The sequence below is a fragment of the Ascaphus truei genome, chromosome 17 (genome assembly GCF_040206685.1).
Source record: "Ascaphus truei isolate aAscTru1 chromosome 17, aAscTru1.hap1, whole genome shotgun sequence".
NCBI lineage: Eukaryota > Metazoa > Chordata > Amphibia > Anura > Ascaphidae > Ascaphus > Ascaphus truei.
Window position 1 is genome coordinate 28869813 of NC_134499.1, and position 21593 is coordinate 28891405.

A 21593-nucleotide genomic window follows, 5' to 3' on the forward strand; every position below is an offset into this window, starting at 1 on the left:
TTCCCTGTGCTCTCAGTTCCTCTGCACTGTGATCGCCATCTTACTCCACTATTTCTTCCTGTCCACCTTTGCCTGGCTGTTTGTGGAGGGACTTCATATCTATCGCATGCAGACAGAAGTCAGGAATGTCAACGTCGGTGCTATGAGATTCTACTATGCCATAGGTTGGGGTGTACCTGCTGTTATCACTGGTACGTATCGGCTGAGAAGGAACGTCCATAGGGGATTAGATACAATATAACAATATCCTATGGCACATACTTTTCCTACTAGATTGGGTTTAGGAACAACCAAATGCTTCATTTGTTCTTAAACATTATGAGCATTGACCAGGGGTCTGAATTGAGAACAATACTGTACAATACACAGGACCCAACAAATCATTGTAATATGGGGACATTATTAAGTACAATGACCTGTTGTTCAAACATAGGAAATGTTGCCCTAGAATAGATGATATGGGTGGAGAGGGAGTAAACATAAGTGCATTAGGCATGTTGGTTCGTGTTTACTGTGCAGTGCTATTCCATAAGAGACATTCCAGCGCTGAAAGACATCTAACCGCCCGTTCAAGTGTATGAGCTGTAAGGTATCTTCTGATGTCAGAAGCTCTTTTAGGCCTGGGATGGGTGTCCTCCCTATGTTCCTACATGCGCTCTAGTGCTAGGTTTTCTTGGTGAGTAGCGCGTTAGAAAAAGATTGAAATAAATAAATGAAATAGCACCGCTTAGAAAATATGTGCTGTAATCTTTATCTCGCCAGCAGTATACAGTAAAGGATAAGCGAGAAATTGAAGACTGCTGATCTAAACAAGATCTCATATAGTAATAGAGTTTATTGATGTATTGTATTGTATGTCTTTATTTATATAGCGCCATTAATGTACATAGCGCTTCACATTCGTAATACACGTGGTAATCAAATAAATAACAGATAATATAAATAACAGATCATGGGAGTAAGTGATTCAGACATAAAAGTAACATTAAGGAAGAGGAGTCCCTGCTCTGAGGAGCTTACAGTCTAATTGGAAGGTAGGGAGAACGTACAGAGACAGTAGGAGGGAGTTCTGGTAAGTGCGTCCAGGTGTTAGTTGTTATTGAAGCAGCAAGCTGTGCCAGAACAATCCAGATGTTCTACTGACGCTCAGCTGTTACCTGTGCTTCACTGGTGGGCTTTCACTCATAGGTCTGGCGGTGGGGTTGGATCCAGAGGGTTATGGGAACCCAGATTTCTGCTGGATATCTATCCATGATAAGCTTGTGTGGAGCTTCGCTGGACCCATCGCTCTGGTGATTGTGGTAAATAGCAATCCATGTTTTAAAGTGTGAATGATGACATGGCGTTTATTTCTGAACTGCGCATATTGTGTCCTTTTGCATTCATGTTTTTTCTTCAAAGTTGTATATTTTAGCCAATTATAAAATCCTTCTATGGCCATTATTTTCAGGCGGTTGGTTAATGCTTTGCTGTCCGAGAAATGTATATTTATATCAAATCTAAAAAAAGAATTAAATACCATGTGCGCCATTTCACCGTTCTGTTACAGAAAAGGACATATAATAATTATTTGCCGACACCATTGCATGGGAATCTCAGCTCTCCCTATACCAATAACTCGCTGTTTTGTTTTTTAAACGTAGTTTGATTGTTTTTTCAAATGATATGAGCAATAGAAGGTACAGAAATTAAAAAGGGAGGGGCGGGTAGCATGGGTACAGAAACTAAATAGGGGTTGGGGATTCCAGCCATACAGATACACAATAATTAGTACATTGGGTCGCAGAACAGTATATTTAACCACAGAGCGTATGTCTTAAATCACGTATCGTCGCTTGTTTCGATTAGTCTCAGACTCGTTGTCTATATCAGGATCAACGTTCTCAGTCTCGCTTGTGTGGTTATACCCGGAGGGGTGGAATCTTCTTAATGTGAGAAGGTTCCGGTGCTGTTCTGGGTGTCCCAGTTTGCTTAACCACGGGTTCCATGTCCTGCTGTTTTGTTTCATTCTCTTCTGCGCGTCGTTCTACAACGTTTCTTTCTAAATAAATATCTGACATCTCCAGAGATAATACATTCTAATCTTTGTAAGCCCTGGAAGTAAACTTTAATGGTGTCTGGGTGTTTCCGTAACAGTAGGCTATTTTGTGTTTAACTTCTCGACTTTCCCGTCCACACCAAAGAGTTTTTGTATTTGTTTTTAGCTAAATGGGGTCATGTTCCTCATGGTGGCGAAGCAGTCCTGTTCCCCGGGACAAAAGGAAACCAAGAAGAAATCCGTGCTGTAAGTGTCCGCTAAACAGATTCAATATTTTGTTCCTTCACTAAGCTGAGAAATCAGGAGTCTACCACATGCTGCATGATCTGGTTAATGGCAGAAGGTTGTGGAACGGCTTCTGGGAGCTACGGAATAACAGTGGGAAGGATTTTGTTGCAAAAGACAAACGTCCCTGTCACGGGCAGATTGCCCTATTGGGCAATCGGGGTGGATCGGTGCTGTGGGCAGGTGCTGTGGCTCCCCAGTTCCCTGACCACCCACAATACTCTCCCTCCTCCTGTCGGCGATGGAATCCAACTTCCACCCCCCCTGACTGGAGGATGCAGCTGGGAGCTCCAGAGTCCCCGGACATAGTAGTTCACTTATGAGTATTGATATTGTCATTATTTTATTGTTTTTCCATTGTAGTTTCTCTGTGAGCCAGTTACTAGCTCTGGTACTAGCCTGATTTTTGGGTAATATACCCTGTGACCTTTGCATTCCATTCTAATACTAATATCACTGTGTGAGTCTGTGTATCAGGCCAAACTCTTTTTTCCTTTGATACATATGGTTCTGGGTTTTTTGTCCGAGAATTGCCCTCGTTTCCCTTAGACGACCCTTGTGTGTCCCATTTCTCTCTAGAAGCTCTGGCTCCCTAAAGCTCTAACCCCTTTGCATACTTCGGACTCTCTCCCTCTAGCATGACTCTGCGGAGCTCCTTCATCCTTCTCCTATTTATCAGCACCACCTGGCTCTTCGGTCTGCTGGCTGTGAATAACAGCGTCCTGGCTTTTCACTACCTCTATATTATCCTCTGCAGCTTGCAGGTAAACCCCCCCCCCCCATCAAGCTCACTTCATACAAGGGCAGGGCTCTTCAATGAGTTCTCCAAAGGGGCCAGATCAGAAAACATTTAGGAGTAGGAGGACCACACGCTTATTGTAATGTTAGTTCAGATACATTTAAAGACTTGAAAAGTATTACTGTATATTTCAACATTTCTCAAGCATTTATAATACCTGTACCATATATATTACATTACTGTAACTTCCAAGTGAGTTTCAGTGTGCTAAATTGCACTTAGCTGCCTAAGCAAGTAGTATGAAATTAGCCAGAGCAGAAGGTCCAAGGGGCACATTAAGACCCCTCATGGGGCGCCAGTTGAAGAGCCCTGCGCTAAAGCTTTGATTTCTAGGAGGTAGGTGGATCCCATGGCAGTAAAGGAGTTGGTTAAAACCACAGACCTATTTCACACCTCCACGTTTCCTCTGCACCTCACCAGCTGACTCCCGTCTCCCATAGATTGAATAATGGTTTACCCAAGTGCTATCATGCTGTCATGGAGCCTGGTCAATCAGCTGCTTCTCCATATGTAACGGAACAATTTAATGTTCTGTAGCTGTGAGTCTCTGCCCTCACACACCACAGGGATCCGTTCTCTGTGACTATTGCCATCATACATCTCTGCCTAACTACTCAAAACATCGGTCGTTCATTAATCTGTCAGTGCGGCAGGGACCTTGCTCTTGTTTCAATAACATTTAAGGGTCCAGCAACATTCTGTGTGTAAAGGCAGCATTCAAACACCCTAAAAAAACACTATATACTGCAGATCATGTGATGCTTCTCACAATTAGTCTCTTAAGCCTCGGGCTGCGCGTATAGTACTGGCGACGGAAAAGACGCGCAGCGCCATAACAGGTGCATGCAGTCTGTCGCGGGTGCCCAAGATTTGGACTTTTTCGGCGATCACCGCGTGACGTCAGTGGCACATGAGCGGTTCAGCCAATGAGGGCGAACCGCTCACGGCCACACCTCCGCCACGGCCCCCGGTCGCCCTCTGGTCTCCTGTACCAGAGTGCAGGAATCGCTTTTGCGACGGCGACCCTTAGTATAAGCGTAGCCTAAATTTGCTTACAATTGTAGACAAAGATGGATGGGGAGCCGTGCTGGTCCTTTCTTCCATGTAGTAACAGGAGGGAGAGGGAGTAGGGGGTATGAGACCTTTTATTGGACCAATAAGTAGTTGATATGTTACAAGCTTTCCAACCTCTCGGGGACCTTCATCGAGTGACCCCGACCCTGAGAGGTTGGAAAGCTTGTAACATCTCAACTACTTGTTGGTCCAATAAAAGGTATCATACCCCCTCCCCCTCTCCCTCCTGTTACTACTTCCAATTATAATGTCTTAAAGGACATACCCTAAATTATAAACCAATGGTTATAAATAGCAGAGGTTTTTGCATAGCTGATTGCTTTTATTTATTTTGCGATGTCATAGTCTTAGGGGATTATTCATTAATTTGCTATATTGCCCCAGACGGCTTTAACGCAGTTTAATGAATATCCCCCTTGCAGAGTAATTCTATGTCCTCCGAAGTGGCCATTTGGGCTGTTTTTGACCCAAATAGCTGCTTTGTACCAGTGCCTTAGTGTGCGCTCTGTCCGGCCGTGTATGTAGCGTTTGACCTGCATGTCAGAGCACGGAGAACCCATGATCCGTTTCATGTTTTGCTTTGTCTTTCCCCCATGCAGGGCCTGGCTGTGCTGGTTGTGTTTTGTGTTCTGAATGAAGAGGTCCGCGAGGCTTGGAAAATGGTCTGCCTTGGCAAGAAGGGACAGGGAGAGGAAACACCCAGACAGGCTCAGATCGGGGTACGATGCCTGCCCCTTAATTCCACACTCACTGTGTAAAGGCTCCTACAGGGGCACCTTGTGGTCTTAATGCCCAGTAGGGACATTTGAAATCACGGCTTTATTAGCCCAGGTCGCCAACTTCAGTCTGGGCCAAAACGAAGCATGTTTGACAGGCTCATTCCCAGGAATTAAAAAAGTATTAAAGGAGCAATTGTTGTGCTTTTTTAGTTAATATTTTTTAAGATAAGTTTGAAGCAGGGGGTCTAGAGCAAAATCCCATTCATTTTAGCTCAGGGGCACCCCTGATTCCCGAGACGCCGACCTCCAAAGGGGCTGCTTGCAGTTTTGGTAAAGTTTAAAGCCCCTGCGTCATGTGGGCCAATAGGAAGCCGAACCTGATGATGTCACAGCTTCCTATTGGCCCGCAGGGCACGGGAGCTTTGAAACCCTGCCATTATGTGAACCCTGCTAGCCGAGCGGGAGTGGCTACCGGTACCCCCTACGGAGGTCTGTATCTCCGGAAGCAGGGGGTCCCAAGAGCTAAAACGAAAGCGGTTCAGCTCCCGAGACCCCCTGCTTCAATCCTACGTTGAAAGTAAAACAGTTCACAACAAAAAAAAAAATCATCTGCTTGGAATTCATCTAACAGGGAATCTGAAGACACTGCAGCCTCTCTCTGAGTGGCTTGCCTCTGAGAACCTTAGTATATATAAAAGCTGAGTGGCGTTTTTCGCAGTTGATCATCTCTGTTCTTAGGGACCCAACGCGTATAACAACACGGCGCTGTTTGAGGAGAGCGGACTGATCAGAATCACCTTAGGAGCTTCCACCGTATCCTCGGTCAGCAGTGTACGCTCTGCACGGACGCACTCCAGCCAGAGGGCGTATCTCAGGTGCAGTACGCAGCCACTGGGCAACATACTTGTATTAGAGATACGGCTCATTGCAATTGCAAGGTTCCACTACCATATTAATATTTTTTATATCCCTCGGGATCCAGTTGGGTTCCATCCCTGTCAAATGAAGGTCATTTCTTCTTATACCTACAAATAGACATATATGCCCGAGGGGTTATTGTTTACATTAGTAGTTGCCAATCGGGGCACTATTGCATGGACACTTTACTTCAGTGGGAGTTTCTATGTGCTAGTGCCCTGATCTGCAGTATTGCATTTTATTGAATAACCCCTGTAGTGTGAGATACAGAGATATACAGTGTTATCTGACGACATTTGAGAAAAATGTATCCATATAACCGGGATACATCAATCATTGTGTTATTAATAATAATCCTCTAAAGTGCAAGCTCTCGCGCGAGCAGGGCCCTCGATACCTTTTTGTATCTTTTTGTATCTGTTTGTGCTTATTTGTTTGTAACTCTGTTTATGTAATGATCAAATCTCAGTACCCCCCTTTCCCCCCGTTGTACCACGCTGTGGAATATGTTGGTGCTTTACAAATACCCAACAATAATATGAAATCTTGGATGTGCTAATTACCAGACAGTAGGATCAGAAGACCCTGGACCTGTTTTCTGAGCCGCCGACAGGAGGAGGGACAGCTGGGGCAAGCTTTAGTCCTGGGCCTCGGGATAGCTGTCTGCAGCCATGCCTGTCTGCGCAGCACATTCTGTGCTGATAGCTGCTACAGGGAACGAAATTAAACTTCAAGAAAGTCCCAAATAAACCACAGAAATTCAATTTTGCACGAGATTCGAACACACGATAGAGATCTATAGTAATACAGTTTTCACTCATAACTATGATTTGCACTTTGTTGTAATGTTGCCCAATTACTGGGTTATGGGACATTTGCATTATTCTTTGTGGGTATGAACAGCAGGATCCCTGGTTAGTGGCATGCAGTTGAATGACAAAATAGCATTACAACGAGCCTTTTAATGTTATTGGATCTATAATGTTTGCTACTAAGTGGTGCTGGGGCCAAGACATGACTGTTTCCTTTTTCTCCTTAGAGATAATATGGCGGCTCGCCAAGGATCTGCCGTAGATCACGGCCTGCTAAGTCACTCAGGTCCTACGGACCTTGATGTTGCCATGTTTCACCGAGATGCAGGAGGAGGTAAGAACCCGAGGGCCATTCACCCTACACCTCATTCTCCTGACTGGACTGTAAAGGGACATGTTTCGAAGCCAGGCTGGAAGGTCTTATGAAGTCGCACAGCTTAGTAAATAATTATATGGCCCAGAAAGTTTTAGGGCTGAGAAGGAAAAACCACGAACTTCAGAGCCAACGCTAACATTTATTTATGTGCTAAGAGGTGATAGGGAAAGACAGGATTGCAGACCAGTCAGAGATATGCAACTGTACCCACAAGCACCTTAATGGACTCAGTCACTTTCATCATTGTGAACAAAGCTTTGGTTCACATGTGGATTTTAGTAGATGTGCTGAAACTGGAATGGTTCCTTGAAAATCCCTGTATTATTCTATTGCAAATGAGCATGGGATTATGGGACTTGTAGTTCTACTCTTGACATAATACTGCTGTACTTTGATAGTGAGACTACCATATGAGTGTATGTTTTGAATGGCTATGGATGGATTTTTGGAAAGTTTGTGTCTAGCTTATGTATAACGTTGTGTGTTGTTCACTCTTGGCTTTGTCTTCTTGTGTGGTGGTTTGTTTAGAATTGAAATGTTGATTAGGATGATACAGTATTTTTACTGATGTGGATTGCCGTCTGCAAAGAGAGGAGGTAGTCACATGGCTGGCACCATCACACTGTCCTGATTTTCTATCCTCAGGTCAAGATTCCGACTCGGACAGTGACCTCTCCCTGGATGAGGAGCGCAGTCTGTCCATCCCTTCATCAGAGAGTGAGGAAAATGTCCGTCATCGTGGCAGGTTTCAACGTCAATTCAAGCGGGCAGCGCATAGCGAAAGGCTCCTCACTAACCCATCTAACCACAACCCGAAAGGTAAAGAGAGAAATCCAAGAGAATACCAAATATTTGAACCCTATAAATACCCTGCATTGCTGGCCTCTCTTGTATTGAATGGTCCAAGGGGAAAATAAACAGACAAGGCTCAAGATGTCCCAGTTATGTGCGTGTTTTAAAGCAACAATGTGTTCTAACTGCTTGTTATACAGAACTACGAAGGCTCTGTAACTAGTGTCAATTCCTATGTACAATCTGTCATATGTTCTGATATACCATGATGCCATCTAGGCTGAAGTCACATCTGTAGTTAGAGGATCTGTCATTGTAATAAGTGAACGAACCAGTGTAACAGGATACACTCTCAGAATATATTTGATCAGGCAGCCTACGAGTTCGAGGTGCTGTCTTGTTAGATTACCATCCTTCCCAGTAGTATGCATAGCTGAGTAGAGCAAAACAGAGGTGCACTCACTTATGAATAGAGCCTGACGAAGGCCACCACGATGCATGGAATGTTGCTTTTGTCTTACCACAGACATATGTGAATAAATGCCCTGGTTAGGGCTTCCTTCTCTTTGCACGAGAGTGTGTGTCTCTTTGACTCTACTCATCTGCACTTGCAGCACAATGTATGTTGGGAGTTGGGTTCTGGCCGAAGTGATGATGCCTGTCTGCAACAGGGAAAACCCAAGGGCTTTTGCATTTTTGTCTCCCAGATGTGGATGGCAACGACCTCATGTCCTACTGGCCAGCACTGGGGGACAGTGAGATTCAGTCTAATTCACTGCAGAAATGGGGATCTGAAAGGAAGCTTGGTCTTGACCTCAATAAGGATGCTGCAAATAACAACCAGCCTGAACTGACCAGTGGGGATGAGAACTCACTTACACATTCCCACAGGCAAAGAAAAGGTAACCATATCAGGCACCCCGTGGGGTGGAATCCTAGCAGCACGTTTCTGGTGTTATAGTCGGTAGGGATGTTTGTTAATGGGAGACGGTAAACAGGAAAATCTGTATGGTTATCATTACTACTCCATTAAAGGTTGGTGCGGTGTGGACTCAGGGAATAAGGGATTCACTTATTATAGTTGGCGGAGGCTGGGATTGAACCCATGAGCTTTGTACCTAAGAGCAACAGCTTAACTCCTACACCACTTATCCACCCAAGATACAAAAGCAGAATGTCCATTAGACTGAAGCTTGGGATCTCCATGTATCTCAGCCTCCAGGTGAAAACTCAAGATGTTTGGGTACCAACAAATAAGATGTGATTGGTTCCCTTACTGTATCTGTGAAACTAACAATAAAACAGGTTCAATGTAGCAATTGCCCAGTGACTGTTCAGCATTTAATTCTATGATTGAGAAGCCCTAATCGTAGAAATCGTTTCACTTATTCTATGCCGCATCTTGTTTTTATATATTGCAGGCCCTTAACAAATCTATATATTTTTTCATCCAGTTCTGCATATTTTTTCCATAGGCTAATAAAATAGTCGGCAAAGCTAACGTTAAGGTTTAAATAAAATATGATACTGCATATATATGAGATGATTTTGCCATATGGCACCTTTAATATTATATTCTAATCAACATTATAAAAAAAATTCCTTAATTACATTTGTTTTTGTTACATTTAGGTATTTTGAAAAATCGTCTTCAGTACCCACCAGCTTTGCAAGGTTTGGCATCAATGGGCAAGATGACAAATGAGTTATCATGGTATAAAACGTCCACTCTGGGCCACCGGGCTGTTCCTGCAGCTTCTTATGGCAGAATGTACTCTGGAGCTGGCAGTCTTTCTCAACCAGCTAGCAGGTACTCATCCCGAGAACAACTTGACATGTTAATGCGAAGGCAAATGTCCAGAGAGCAGCTAAGCAGGAATAATTCAAGAGAACTTCTTGAAGCTGTACCCAGCAGACATGGATCCAGGGAGCAACTAGATACCATACCAAGCAGGCATGGCTCAAGAGAGCAACTGGATATTATTTCTAGCCAACATGGATCTAGAGAACATTTGGAAAGTATACCAAGCAGACATGGATCTAGAGAAGATCTAGATCAGTCTGACATCCAAAATGACAGAAGAGATCACATGAACTCAGTGCCTCAAAGGCATGGTTCTAGAGAACATCTAGATTCATTACCCCATAGATTTGGGTCAAGAGAGCAGATTGACCCAGGGCTGGTAAGAGAACTTTCTCGAGAATGGATAAACACTTTGCCAAGTCGGCAAGTATCTAGAGATCGAGTGGACTCTTTACTAACCCGACAGACTTCTAAAGAACAGCTAGATGTTCTGTCTAGAAGACAGCCTTCAAGAGACCAACTAGCATCAGCTAGGCAACCATCAAGGGAGCAGTTGGACTTTTTATCCAGGAGATCTAATTCCAGAGAGCAACTGGATACAGTGCCTAGTACGCATTCATTGAGAGATAATCTAGAACCTCTTTCCACAAGCCAACCATCTAGAGAAAATGTAGAAACCCTCTCAAAAAGGCTTCCTTCTAGGGATAATCTTGAACCACTCTGTAGAAGACAGCCTTCCAGAGAAAATCTACAAGCCGTTCCCAGTCGTCATCCATCCACAGAACAGCTAGATATCCTTTCTTCTATCCTTGCGTCATTTAATACATCAGTTCTTTCCTCCACCACTCCTTCAGGCCAGCAGACAGTGACTCCTTCAGTACAGAATTCCTCAACCCCCTCTGTGCTGTGTCCATCCACACCTCATTCTGCTACATCAAACAGCATCTCCGAGATGTCTGCAGATTCTGAGTAAGTGCTACATATAATACGTTTTAATAGGCTCCGGTACATTGTATGAGACAAACATAATAATGAAACAACAATAGCATCCAGCAAACTGAAGTGAGGGACAACTCACCAAGGTCATAGTCACAGTCAGAGTAAAACTTGGTGCCACAAGACTAGTCTATCCTGGCAAAGATAGCATTAAACTTTTTAAAGTATAAAAGAGTGTAGCACACCAAGCAGCAATAAAATAGCAACAAAAGCAAAAAAATCAAGCCGTGTTTAATGACTGAAATCACAAAGAAAACTATCCAACGTTTCGATGTAACCACCTTCCTCAGAGATACAGTAACAACAAAACATACCTGTATATATACACCCACAGAGCACCCTCCACCGGCTCTGATGTGCGTGGTCTGTGAGCTTCATAACAAGACATCTCTTTAGAGCTTGTGTTTACTAGAAAAATAGAGAATATTTAGGGTGTCCCATTAGTATCACAGCCTGCCCACCTCGTTTTATTTGTGCTTAGACATTCTATTGGCCCACAGGGCGCGGGAGCTTTGAAACTCCATTACGTGATCCCTGCTAGCTGAGTGGAGTAGCTACCGGCACTCACTACGGAGGTATGTATCTCCAGAAGCAGGGGGTCCCCAGTGGAGAATATAATGGGGTTCAGCTCTGAAGAAATCGCTAGCTTGGATTGCCTTTTTAAGTTGATCTAAAATGACATTGCAATAAGATTGAGGCCCTTCTTCTCCTACATGTTTTTTGAGCTAGCCCCTTTGGAGAACAGGTTGAGGAGCCTCGCTGTAAAGTAAACAGGGATTATTATTGTGATCTGTAAAAGGTCAAGCCCCCCCCAAAAAGCACAATACTTTGTTATTGTTTTCTAGCACAGGGGGATGCTCAACTCCAGTTCTCAAGTCTCCCTCGGCAGGTCAGGTTTTCAGGATCCCAGCTTCAGCACCTGTGGCTCAATCAGAGGCTCAGTCAGTCAGGGACTGATTGAGCCACCTGTGCTGAAGCTGGGATATCCTGAAAACCTGACCTGTTGGGAACAGGGGGGGGGGGAGGGCTTGAGGGTCAAACTTGATCACCCCTGTTCTAACGTATCCTTGCAAAGCTTAGGTAAGCATGTAACCATGAGGGTCAAAACCATTACTTTCTATGCAACGTTGGTTTTGACTTCATGAGCAAACACGTGTACAGCATAAAAGCAGAAATGTGAACAATTGCTGTGTAGAGTTCTTTGTAATGTTGAGCCTCGAGGCCTGACTGCAGAACGGAGTATAGGTAATAGTGGGACTTTTACCGTTCTTACTGCAACTTCCTTTATAGAAAAAGGGAGGAACCCAGATATTAGTGACCGTAAAGCAGAATAAAAACATTACAGGGCTTATTCTCATAGCTCCGAAGCTGTCATTGCCAAACCGCTCAGTTTGGCATGTACAGAAGGAGCGGAATAAAATGCGGGGGGGGGGGGGGGGGAACTATTCTCTATTGCAAATCACTTCTTCTAAACCGCTTCTAAAACAAAAGTGACAACCACCCTGGTTTAACGGCCAAACTGCCCGGATTGCACGCGTTTTGGAAGCAGAATGTCCTGAGCTGGTGCTAACTCCATCCCCAGTCTGACTGATGGGTTTCGCTCTCTCAGCCAAACCCATATATCAGGCTCTGGATTTAACTCACAATACCAAAAAAAAAATTCCAGTTTTTAGAAGCGGTTTGCATGACGGAGGTACGAGAAGTGCAGTTTTAATTTTAAAAAATGTGAGTTGGAGGCTTTTTTGGACAAACCGATCGGATTGGCTGAGCCGGAGTGAAACCGCTTCTAAGAAAGCCTTTTAGAATTCTTGGACATGCAAGATGGGCTCACAGAATAGCAAAGCACACCAATCCCATCGGGAAGGGCACTTTAGAAGCGGTTTATCACACGTCCGAGCTACTACAATCATCCCCCAATGTATTTTAATCACTTGTATTTTTCTCTCCTTTGTAAAGATTAGTGAGAAATGACGCTCACTCTTGAAGAGCCTTATTAGAGACAATAACAAAAAAAACGGAGAAGCTGCCGGCAACTGTGTGTGTGACCACCTGGCCACATATTGGCAGACAGAAGTGTGTAGTCCAGTAGCCAGCTGGCCTGAGAGGTGACTGAACAGGAAGAAGTCAGAAATCTCAGGTAATTCCATCCACCAACAGCAACGACATTCTAACCCGAAGAGAAGGAAAACCAACACGGGAAGGAGCAGAGCACGGAGGATCCGGGGGAGCGTGCGTTAGAAAGACGCCATACAGCTGCTGTAACTACACATCAACTGAAACAATTGCTATGGAAGCTTCCTTTCAAAAAGTCCATCACTGGTGGGAGCAAGCGCAAAACAAACGGACCAGACTTTTTTTAAAAAAAAAAAATACATTTTGTACCTTTGTAACCAGAGCTAAAAGAAGAATTTCTATCCTTATTTTTACGGATTTTATGTCGATGTCATTCCAATGAAGATGCTGTTCTTAATGGGGCTTTGTAAAGTGATAGATCTTAAAAAGGAATCTTGCAGAGCTTGAGGGGAGAAGGGGATGGGCTTGGATTTCGAGAAGATAGTGTCACTTTTTTTACCCAACCATAATGTGTGGTTGAAACCTATTCGAGCTTCCCATTGTAAAGCCAGTAAAACCACCACTGATGAGACCCCAACGGTCGAAACCGCTGTCCGTGAGTAGGGCGACGACTGACTATACAAGTCTTTTACCCCCCGGTTGTGCTGCAATATCTGTGCAATACGGCAGGCATAAGCTTACAGGCGCCAATGTTAAAATGGACATGAAGCAAAAAGGCGACATTATTTGGATGTCATTTCCCAGAATCCCTGGCTGCAGTGGAAGCACTGTATGCTAAGAGATAATGGGGAATGCAGTGTTGCAGACCTGTCTTACGTGAATGTGCTCACACGCGGGATATCTATTTGCAAGAAAATAGTGGAAAGCCTGACATTTTTTGGTTCCAGATTAGGCAGATACTGTACTTCATAGCAGACGTGCTGAGTGAGGAAAGCCCTGTAACAAAATCAAACGTAGATTTATAGGAGGGGAGCAGGAGGGCAAGCAAAAAAGAAACAGTTTCCACATTACTTGACCTGTCCTTTGATGCCCAAAGCAGTATCACCACTATGCACACTTCTGAATTAATTAGGACAGAATGTTTATGGAGCTTTAAAACGTTTGTTTAACATGTAACCGAGTTTTTCTGGTCTCTGGTGAAATTCCCACCGAGAAGCTTTAGCAATCAGACTAGAAGAAGAGAAGGCCATTTAAGTTGTAGAGATTTCAGAGCTGATATTTACATTCATTTGTGATACTGAGGTAATAGTCAGCAAGACTTTCTGTTCCCAAGTCCATACATTGTATTAAACAGTATTTCGCACACACACAAAATAATCTGCATGAGCATTTTGACCTATGTTCTTTAAAAAAAATTGTCTGACTTTGTTTTATCCTTTATTTTTTAACCTCTCAGAGTAGACATGGGCAGCTGTTTATGTCAAGGTTACCAGTCTACTATTTTCTCCACAACAGGTTACTCTTTCTTCAACCACAGGCACTAGAGGGCACTAGAGAGCATCATGCATCACCTTTCATTGTTAAGGAAATACCTGCGTCTCTGCTGATGTTTCCCGAACGTTGCTCAAAGATTCTTATCATCACATTGCTCTTCTACCTTTTAATGTCTCATCTGTCCAAATATCAGGCCCTCCAGCAAAGGGGCTCATGGTGGATACACAATTGCGTTGATATGCAATATCTGCCTTCATTTGCACTTTACAAAATCAAGGCGTAAAGAGAAGGAATGGATTTTTTTTACAGTATATGTCACTTCTCCGGGCGGTTTGCTGATATTGTCTAATACAGGGGTAGCCAACTCCAGTCCTCGAGAGCTACCAACAGGTCAGGTTTTCAGGATAGCTCTGCTTTAGCACAGGTGGCTCAATCAGAGGCGAAGACTGAGCCTCTGAGCCACCTGTGCTGAAGCAGGGATATTGGAAAACCTGACCTGTTGGTAGCTCTTGAGGACTGGAGTTGGCTACCCCTGGTGTAATACATATCACTGAGATTGTGTAGTTACTGTACCAGTGCAAGAGAAATGTAGCCGACAATGAAACATTATAGAGTAAAGTTGCTGCCTCTCTATTAATAATAATAATAATAATACCAAATTGGTTATGAAACGGAGGAAACCTCTTGTTTGACGTCTCTACATATCGTTCTCAAAACAGATTATTTGTTTCTGCTAAGAATACTTGTGCCATACGTACTGTACAAGCCTCTTACTGAGCTTGGCTGGTAACACAGGAACTTTACTTGCAAGAGAATCATGTTGATTTTTTTCCGTCCTTGAGTTTTCCTTTTGCTTCTCCAAAGGATCCTAAACCTACCAATATTTAAATGATGTGCTGTATAGTCCATTGGCATATTACAGAATAAGCCCCCTTTAGCGGAATGGGCCATTTGGCCGCGGGCCATTTTTCCGCGACCAAATGGCCGCCGGCGCTTCGCCGCGTCTCACCCCGCCGCTGCAGTGGATCCATCGCTGGAATCCCCAATGCCGGACTCTTCTAAGGTAAGTTTAATTACTGTTTAGGGTATAGGGGGTTTATTTAATAGGTTTCAGTGCTATGGGTAGGGGGTTTTAGGGTAAGGGATTAGGGTAAGGGGTTCTAGGGTAATGAGTTAGGGCTTCGGGTAAGGGTTTAGGGTACAGGCTTAGGGTTGGGGTTTTAGGGCAGGGGTTTAGGGTAAGGGTTTAGGGTAAGGGTTTATGGCAGTGGTTTTAGGGTAAGGTCTTAGGGTTGGGGGTTTAAGGTAAAGGCTTAGGGTTGGGGGTTTAGGGTAAGGGATTAGGGCAGGGGTTTAGGGTAAATCACTTATCTTAGCACCGAAGTAGCCGGGTCCGGCAGCTTCCACGGCGGGGTGCCACGGTGAAGCACCTGCTGCCATTTGGTCACGGCAAAACCCCCCTTAGAATAGCGTGTTGGCTGTGAAAACACCTCCCAGAGTTTTCTACGCAATCACTTTGGCATCAGGAGGATTGTGCTGGTTTAATCTCTTATGCCCAATATTCTGCTCGGACTGAAACCACTGGGGCAAGGGAGACCACACCCTTCAAACGTTATGGATGTAAGGGGTTACTTGAACAATGCTGTGAATATATACAGTAGAGCAGGACTGGTCAACTCCAATCCCAATCAGTGGCTCAGTCACCAACTGATGTAGAGTTGTTAGCTGAAAATGTGTCAATGGAAAGCATTTCTGTGCCAAGAGCTGCAGTCAGGCCTGTCTTTACCAGTATTTAAGAGGACCTGTTCCCTGTCCCATTATAAGACTGCGCCTATGTGGCTGTTAAACATTCCTGGTGAGGGCTGCCACTTATAACCACGAATCCCCGCATATTATTTCATTAGGATCATTATTCATTACAGTGGCCCCTAACATGGGTGGGTGGTGGATACCTCCATGTTTCAGGCAAGAACTGCTGCCTGGCCCTGATTTCTTGTTCATGTCCAACTAGTCCAGGTTTTTTCCATTTCCCAACCTTATCTAACCATGCAGGAAAGCAAAAGACTCGTTAAAATCCACAGCACTCTTCTTCATTGTCATCCGTTTTGTCAATCACTCAATACAGTATTTGACCAGTGTTACACCGATGTTATTATTTCCTATTAAGCATCAATCTTTTCATACTACAGTACATGTGCATATCACTCTAATTCTACACAATAACAATGATAAACGGTGTGATTTTAATGATATTAGTGCAGCTTCCAACATATTTTACTAGCTGGAGCTAATCTGGAGTAGAGATGTGCAAAGCTTTCACCCAAGGTCGAAAACCAGGCTGCAAAAAGAATAGTGACCATATCCAAGGTCACAAGCGATTCTCTGGGCATTCCGTCCATGGGGATTGCAATTTGGCTTAATAGGCTCATTTGCCAAATGATCTGAAATCTGTAGATCTGCTTAATGCTGGGATACCATCTTTCGCTCACTGGCGAAATTTGGCTGAAAGCGTCCTGATTTGGTGACATTATTAAACCTTTGAGGCTTTGGGAAACATTTAGCAAGGATTCGAATTTCAGGTTGGGAAATGCTGCGTTTTGGCCGGTTTTGCAAATCTCTAATCTGGAACCAGAGGGAAATTCTATTTCAGGGCGAGATTTATCCATATAGACTGGAACAAACAGCTCCGTCCCAAAAATGGAAGCAGGGCAAAGTAAGTGACAGCGCGTGTTGCTTAACTCCCTTGTAGTACTGGGAATTTGCCATTTACAACTGGGTAGGAAAACTCCTCGATCATTTCAAATGTTACTGGGAGCTTCAAAAACATGCAACCTGAAGTTTACCCAAAAGCACAGAATATGTAAAAAAAAAAAAAACCCAACAAAAAAAAAAAAACGTATAAATAAAATGGGGATTCTTCTGAATGAAAACTATTAATGCAATTTGGAAAATGGTGCAGTATGTTCATATATACATATATCTATCTATATATTTATATATGCATACATACATACGTGTGTGTGTGTGTGTGTGTGGTTTCGGTGTGTTTTGTTCTTAGCTCCATGTTTGTTATCTGTTGTTTAAACAGACACACAAAAAAAAAACAAAGTTGTTTACATTATATTTTCAGGATGTATATAAAGATTGAAACTCAGAATTCTATTTGTTACGCATATTTATACTACTGCCTATTTATTTTAATGACGTGATTCATTTGTATGCAAGTTTGTTTTGTGTTTTGATAAATATTTACGGTATACTGTTGATCACCAAAAAAAAAACAAAAAAAGTCTCTTTTTTTATTTTTTTAAAACCAACGATAAAGGAAATGTAATAGAAAATGTTTATAATTTCTTTTTTTTTTTACCTCGTTTCTTTACAGCAAACAAGTTTTTATTTTAATTTTGTACATGTTCTTATGACAATGAATATACAATATGTATTCGAAGAAACTGCAATATCCACTTACAAAGAAATGCCGGTACAGCTAGATATTGTGAAGTGCAGGAGGGTGACTGTAACTTCAGCAAGTGAAAAAGCAATGAACTAAATGACTTTCTTTAAAAAAAAATTTTTTTAAAGAAATATCAGAGTTATTTTAAAATTGGTCAGATATCTGGAAACAGTGGAACAATGTAAATTGTATTTTTTACATTTTGAGTATTTATGAATTTTGATAATACACTTCCCTGTTTTGCAAAACTAAAATAATAATTCTGTCCTTTTGATAAATACTCACAGTATTATTGTTATTAAAAGCCAATCGAATTCTTGGTAGGTACTGACTAGTTAATTAACATAGAGGATATTAATTACATGACTGGATAATTGATAATCCCAGACAAATTTAGGTGTTTTTTTGTTTACTGCACCAACAGATTCTGCCACTTGGAATAATAATAATAATTATTATTATTATTATTACATGCCCTGTTCAGTTATTGTATTATATATGTAAACTCATAGCAGCCAAATCATTATGCTAACCAATGATGCTGTTAATTGGTAGGGTGACCAGATGCAGTGTGTGTACGGGATAAGATAAGCCAGTCCTGTGTTTGCAGATCCCCTGTGGAAAATATTTTGCGATATGACTGCTATACATATAAAACCAGGACTAATGTACCTTATCCATGATACTGTAGTTATAATGTATCACCTACTGAGAACATCACAGTCGGGCTCCAGACTAATAAAAAGGACATCAACCTGTGCTGGTTTTTCAAACTGGGATGGCAGATTTAAATGACTTAATCAGCATCATTTACCTTGGGAACCTGCTCCACATTATTGATGGAGTACCAGAGGGCACGCGAAAGAACCAGCCCCGTTCAGGGGCGGCCAACACCAGTCCTCGAGCGCCACCAACAGGTCAGGTTTTCAGGATATCCTTGCCTCAGCACAGGGGGGCTCAATCGACGACTGAGACACTGATTGCGTCACCTGTGCTGAAGCAGGTATATCCTGAAAACCTGACCTGTTGGCGGCCCTTGAGGGCTGCAGTTGGCCACCCCCTGAACGTGCCGGATAAATCCCCAAACCACATTTAAAAACCAGCACTGGCTGAAATAAGACCCCGGGAGCACCCACTACCTACAAGAAAAGCGTGCCAAAAAGCAGGTCCTGAGTGGTTTGAGGAGCTGGTATAATAAGGCTCAAATGGACCCAGGTCTGTATTCAGAACCGTGCTTCTTTTTATTCCTATTCCCCACAAGCAAACACAGGTTTACAATCCCCCAGTGTTTGAGAAAGAAATTAAAACCCGGAACAGAGAGGATCTGTTTAAGGGGACCACGGGGCGGCCTCAAGTTATAATAAATATTGCCACCCCAAGCCATCCACTGATTTATTGCTGCAGGGGTTGGTCAACCCCTGTCCTCAAGGGCCACAGACAGGTCAGGTTTTAAGGATATCCCTGCTTCAGCACAACATGGCGCCATCAGTCCCTGCTTCAGCACAGGTGGTGCAGTCTCCCACGGAGAAACCGATTGAGCCACCTGGGCTGTTGATGGCCCTTGAGGACTGGAGTTAACCAACCCCTGCAGCAATAAATCAGTGGATGGCTTGCATTACTGGAACAGGGTCCCCTGCATTACTGGAACAGGGTCCCCTGCATTACTGGAACAGGGTCCCCTGCATTACTGGAACAGGGTCCCCTGCATTACTGGAACAGGGTCCCCTGCATTACTGGAACAGGGTCCCCTGCATTACTGGAACAGGATTTGGTGCTCAGAATGTATGAGGAAGAGCTTGGGAAGAGCTTGTGTCTCCACATAGGATGTTGTTCCCAGTAGCTCAGCAGGTATATGAATGTAATACTGGGGGGGGGGGGGGGATCGTTTATTTATGTATTTATTTCTTTATTTGAGCAAACTTGTTTTTCTTTCCTTTTAATTTTGTGTGTTGAGGAGTTGAAAAAACAGAAATACATTCCTTTTGTTTCTTGTAAAATTGTAAAATGGAAGCGCCAGATTTGACAATAAAATACTGCGAAACTGATCCGGTCTGTTCTTTCTGTAAGGGTCGCTTTTAATAAATGATCTTTTACTAATCCCATGAATGGTTTCATCCTTGCTAGAGACATAATGGACCACATTTCGGCTCACCATTAAAATAACTGTGTCATTATTAATCCCAGTTATCCAATCGCTAGTCCTAAGGGATATAGTCAGAGACAGCGGATCTGCCCCAACCCGTTTCCCGGACTTTCTCACATTTTCCCCCAAAATGTGTTTCGCGGTGTAACATCTGCTTCTAGATTTGGTCGGTTCTGATCGGCGCAGATTAATCAAAAACGTCATTGGATACAACCGTGGGCGTATTTGTAGAATCCAATCCGTTGGCGGATTCTTAAGAAGTTTGAGTGAACCAAAGCCGCCCGCCATGCAGCAATGGAGGTAAATATTGATGCAATAGCAGCGCCTCTATGTACTGTTAGAATGGGTCCATGGTGGGTCAGTGCGTGCGACCATGTGAGGGGCTTCGTGCTTCGCTCTAGCTGGAGCAATGCGTGCCCTGTAGTTGGACGCGGCGAGGGGGCGTGTCGTGGGTGTGGCTGTGACGTCATAGAGCTGGTTCGCCCTCATTGGGCGAACTGCTACCCGGCCGTCACACGAGGAAACAAATGTATCTGTTTCCTCGCTCATCGCGAGCGCCGGCGCCTCTGGTCGTGCGCTCTGAAGACATCCTCATAGAGGATCATATATATTACTGATTGCGCCACGTGCGCACTCCTCCACGCCATCTCGCCCAGCATGGCTCTGCGTTTATCCTTGTTATATATACACAGAATTGATATAGGATCCTCCATGCACACGCCAAGATCACCCGCCTGCAATACCATGAGTTAGTATGAATATTTAGCTATTTCCAGAATGCGTTTCCCATGTGTTTTTGTTTTTCGCTGACATGAGTTTTACTAGAATCCGTGCAGGGAACTACGGGCATTAATGGTGCGGTTCTGTGGTCTTTATCATTAGACACCTTATACAGAGCAAGAAACACAAAATATTAATAAAACCCTGCTTCACTGCAGAATGAGGTGAGCAATGTGTCCCCTTTGTCTATATCTGTACAGGCAATTCACACACACACGTTCCTACTGTGAGTTCTCTCTAGAGGTGCTTCTGTTCATTAAATAATTAATAGCTTGTCCGCCCACAATCATTTGGGGTTAGAAGAGGATAAATGGCTCTGCTGCCTTTTAATGGACCAGCATAAATATCCCTTTATTATATAGGAACAAAAGTACAATCGTGCAATAAAATGCTCTAAATGTATCAAATATGTATTTCAAAGGGACGTTTTTTCCTGTGATTTGCTTTATGTACTAAGCACCACAAAAAGGGGCATTTTGGGTGTAAATTGGACACACGACAATTTCAAATTTGATTGCGCTTGTATGTAGCTATTTACCAATGTTATTTTTCTCCAGGTACGCCCTATGCGTCCAAGATTATTTTTTGTCACACATGTTGCTGCACGGAAATGGAAATTACAATAGGATTAGGTGTATTTTATTATTCATAACTAGTATTAGCAAATATAAGTTATTATATTATTTTCAGTAGCCATACTCTAAAAATAATACATTTTGGTAACCCATACAGTATAGGTAAAAATCCGCGCTGCATCCAATACATTTTTGTTTGATACATAGCAACTTCATTTTGTGCTAAACATATAAACAGACTTTTCAAAATTAGATACAATTGTGTGTAGGATATACCCCACACATGTGTATTCTGAGCGCCAATATACCGGACTATACTTGTGGTTAAAGGCACACGGTGAAGAAAAAAAATGTTGCTATATAAAACACGGACGGCCATCTCAAGTTGTCAAGGGCCACCAACAGGTCAGGTTTTCAGGCTATCCATGCTTCAGCACGGGTGACTCAATCAGTGGCTCAGTCTTCGATTGAGCCACTTGTGCTGAAGCAGGGATAGCCAGAAAACTTGACGTGTTGGTGGC

General features: G+C 43.2%; 1 protein-coding gene across 4 annotated transcripts in view; it reads left to right on the forward strand.

The window, feature by feature from the left end:
• The window catches only part of CELSR3 (cadherin EGF LAG seven-pass G-type receptor 3), an 88519-nt gene extending 74988 nt beyond the window's left edge, over positions 1–13531 (forward strand). For 2 of the 4 annotated variants that reach the window (XM_075574525.1, XM_075574526.1), the window contains 11 exons: positions 17–191; positions 1189–1301; positions 2205–2284; positions 2961–3087; positions 4796–4915; positions 5654–5790; positions 6873–6979; positions 7667–7840; positions 8521–8715; positions 9446–10586; positions 12570–13531. In XM_075574525.1, the coding sequence (XP_075430640.1) occupies positions 17–191; positions 1189–1301; positions 2205–2284; positions 2961–3087; positions 4796–4915; positions 5654–5790; positions 6873–6979; positions 7667–7840; positions 8521–8715; positions 9446–10586; positions 12570–12597 (2397 nt within the window). In that variant the 3' untranslated portion in view covers positions 12598–13531. Of the gene's footprint in view, positions 1–16; positions 192–1188; positions 1302–2204; positions 2285–2960; positions 3088–4795; positions 4916–5653; positions 5791–6872; positions 6980–7666; positions 7841–8520; positions 8716–9445; positions 10587–12569 lie in introns of those variants that run through there. The other 2 variants (XM_075574527.1, XR_012788603.1) reach the window with 2 other exon arrangements.
• Positions 13532–21593: the final 8062 nt, after the last annotated feature.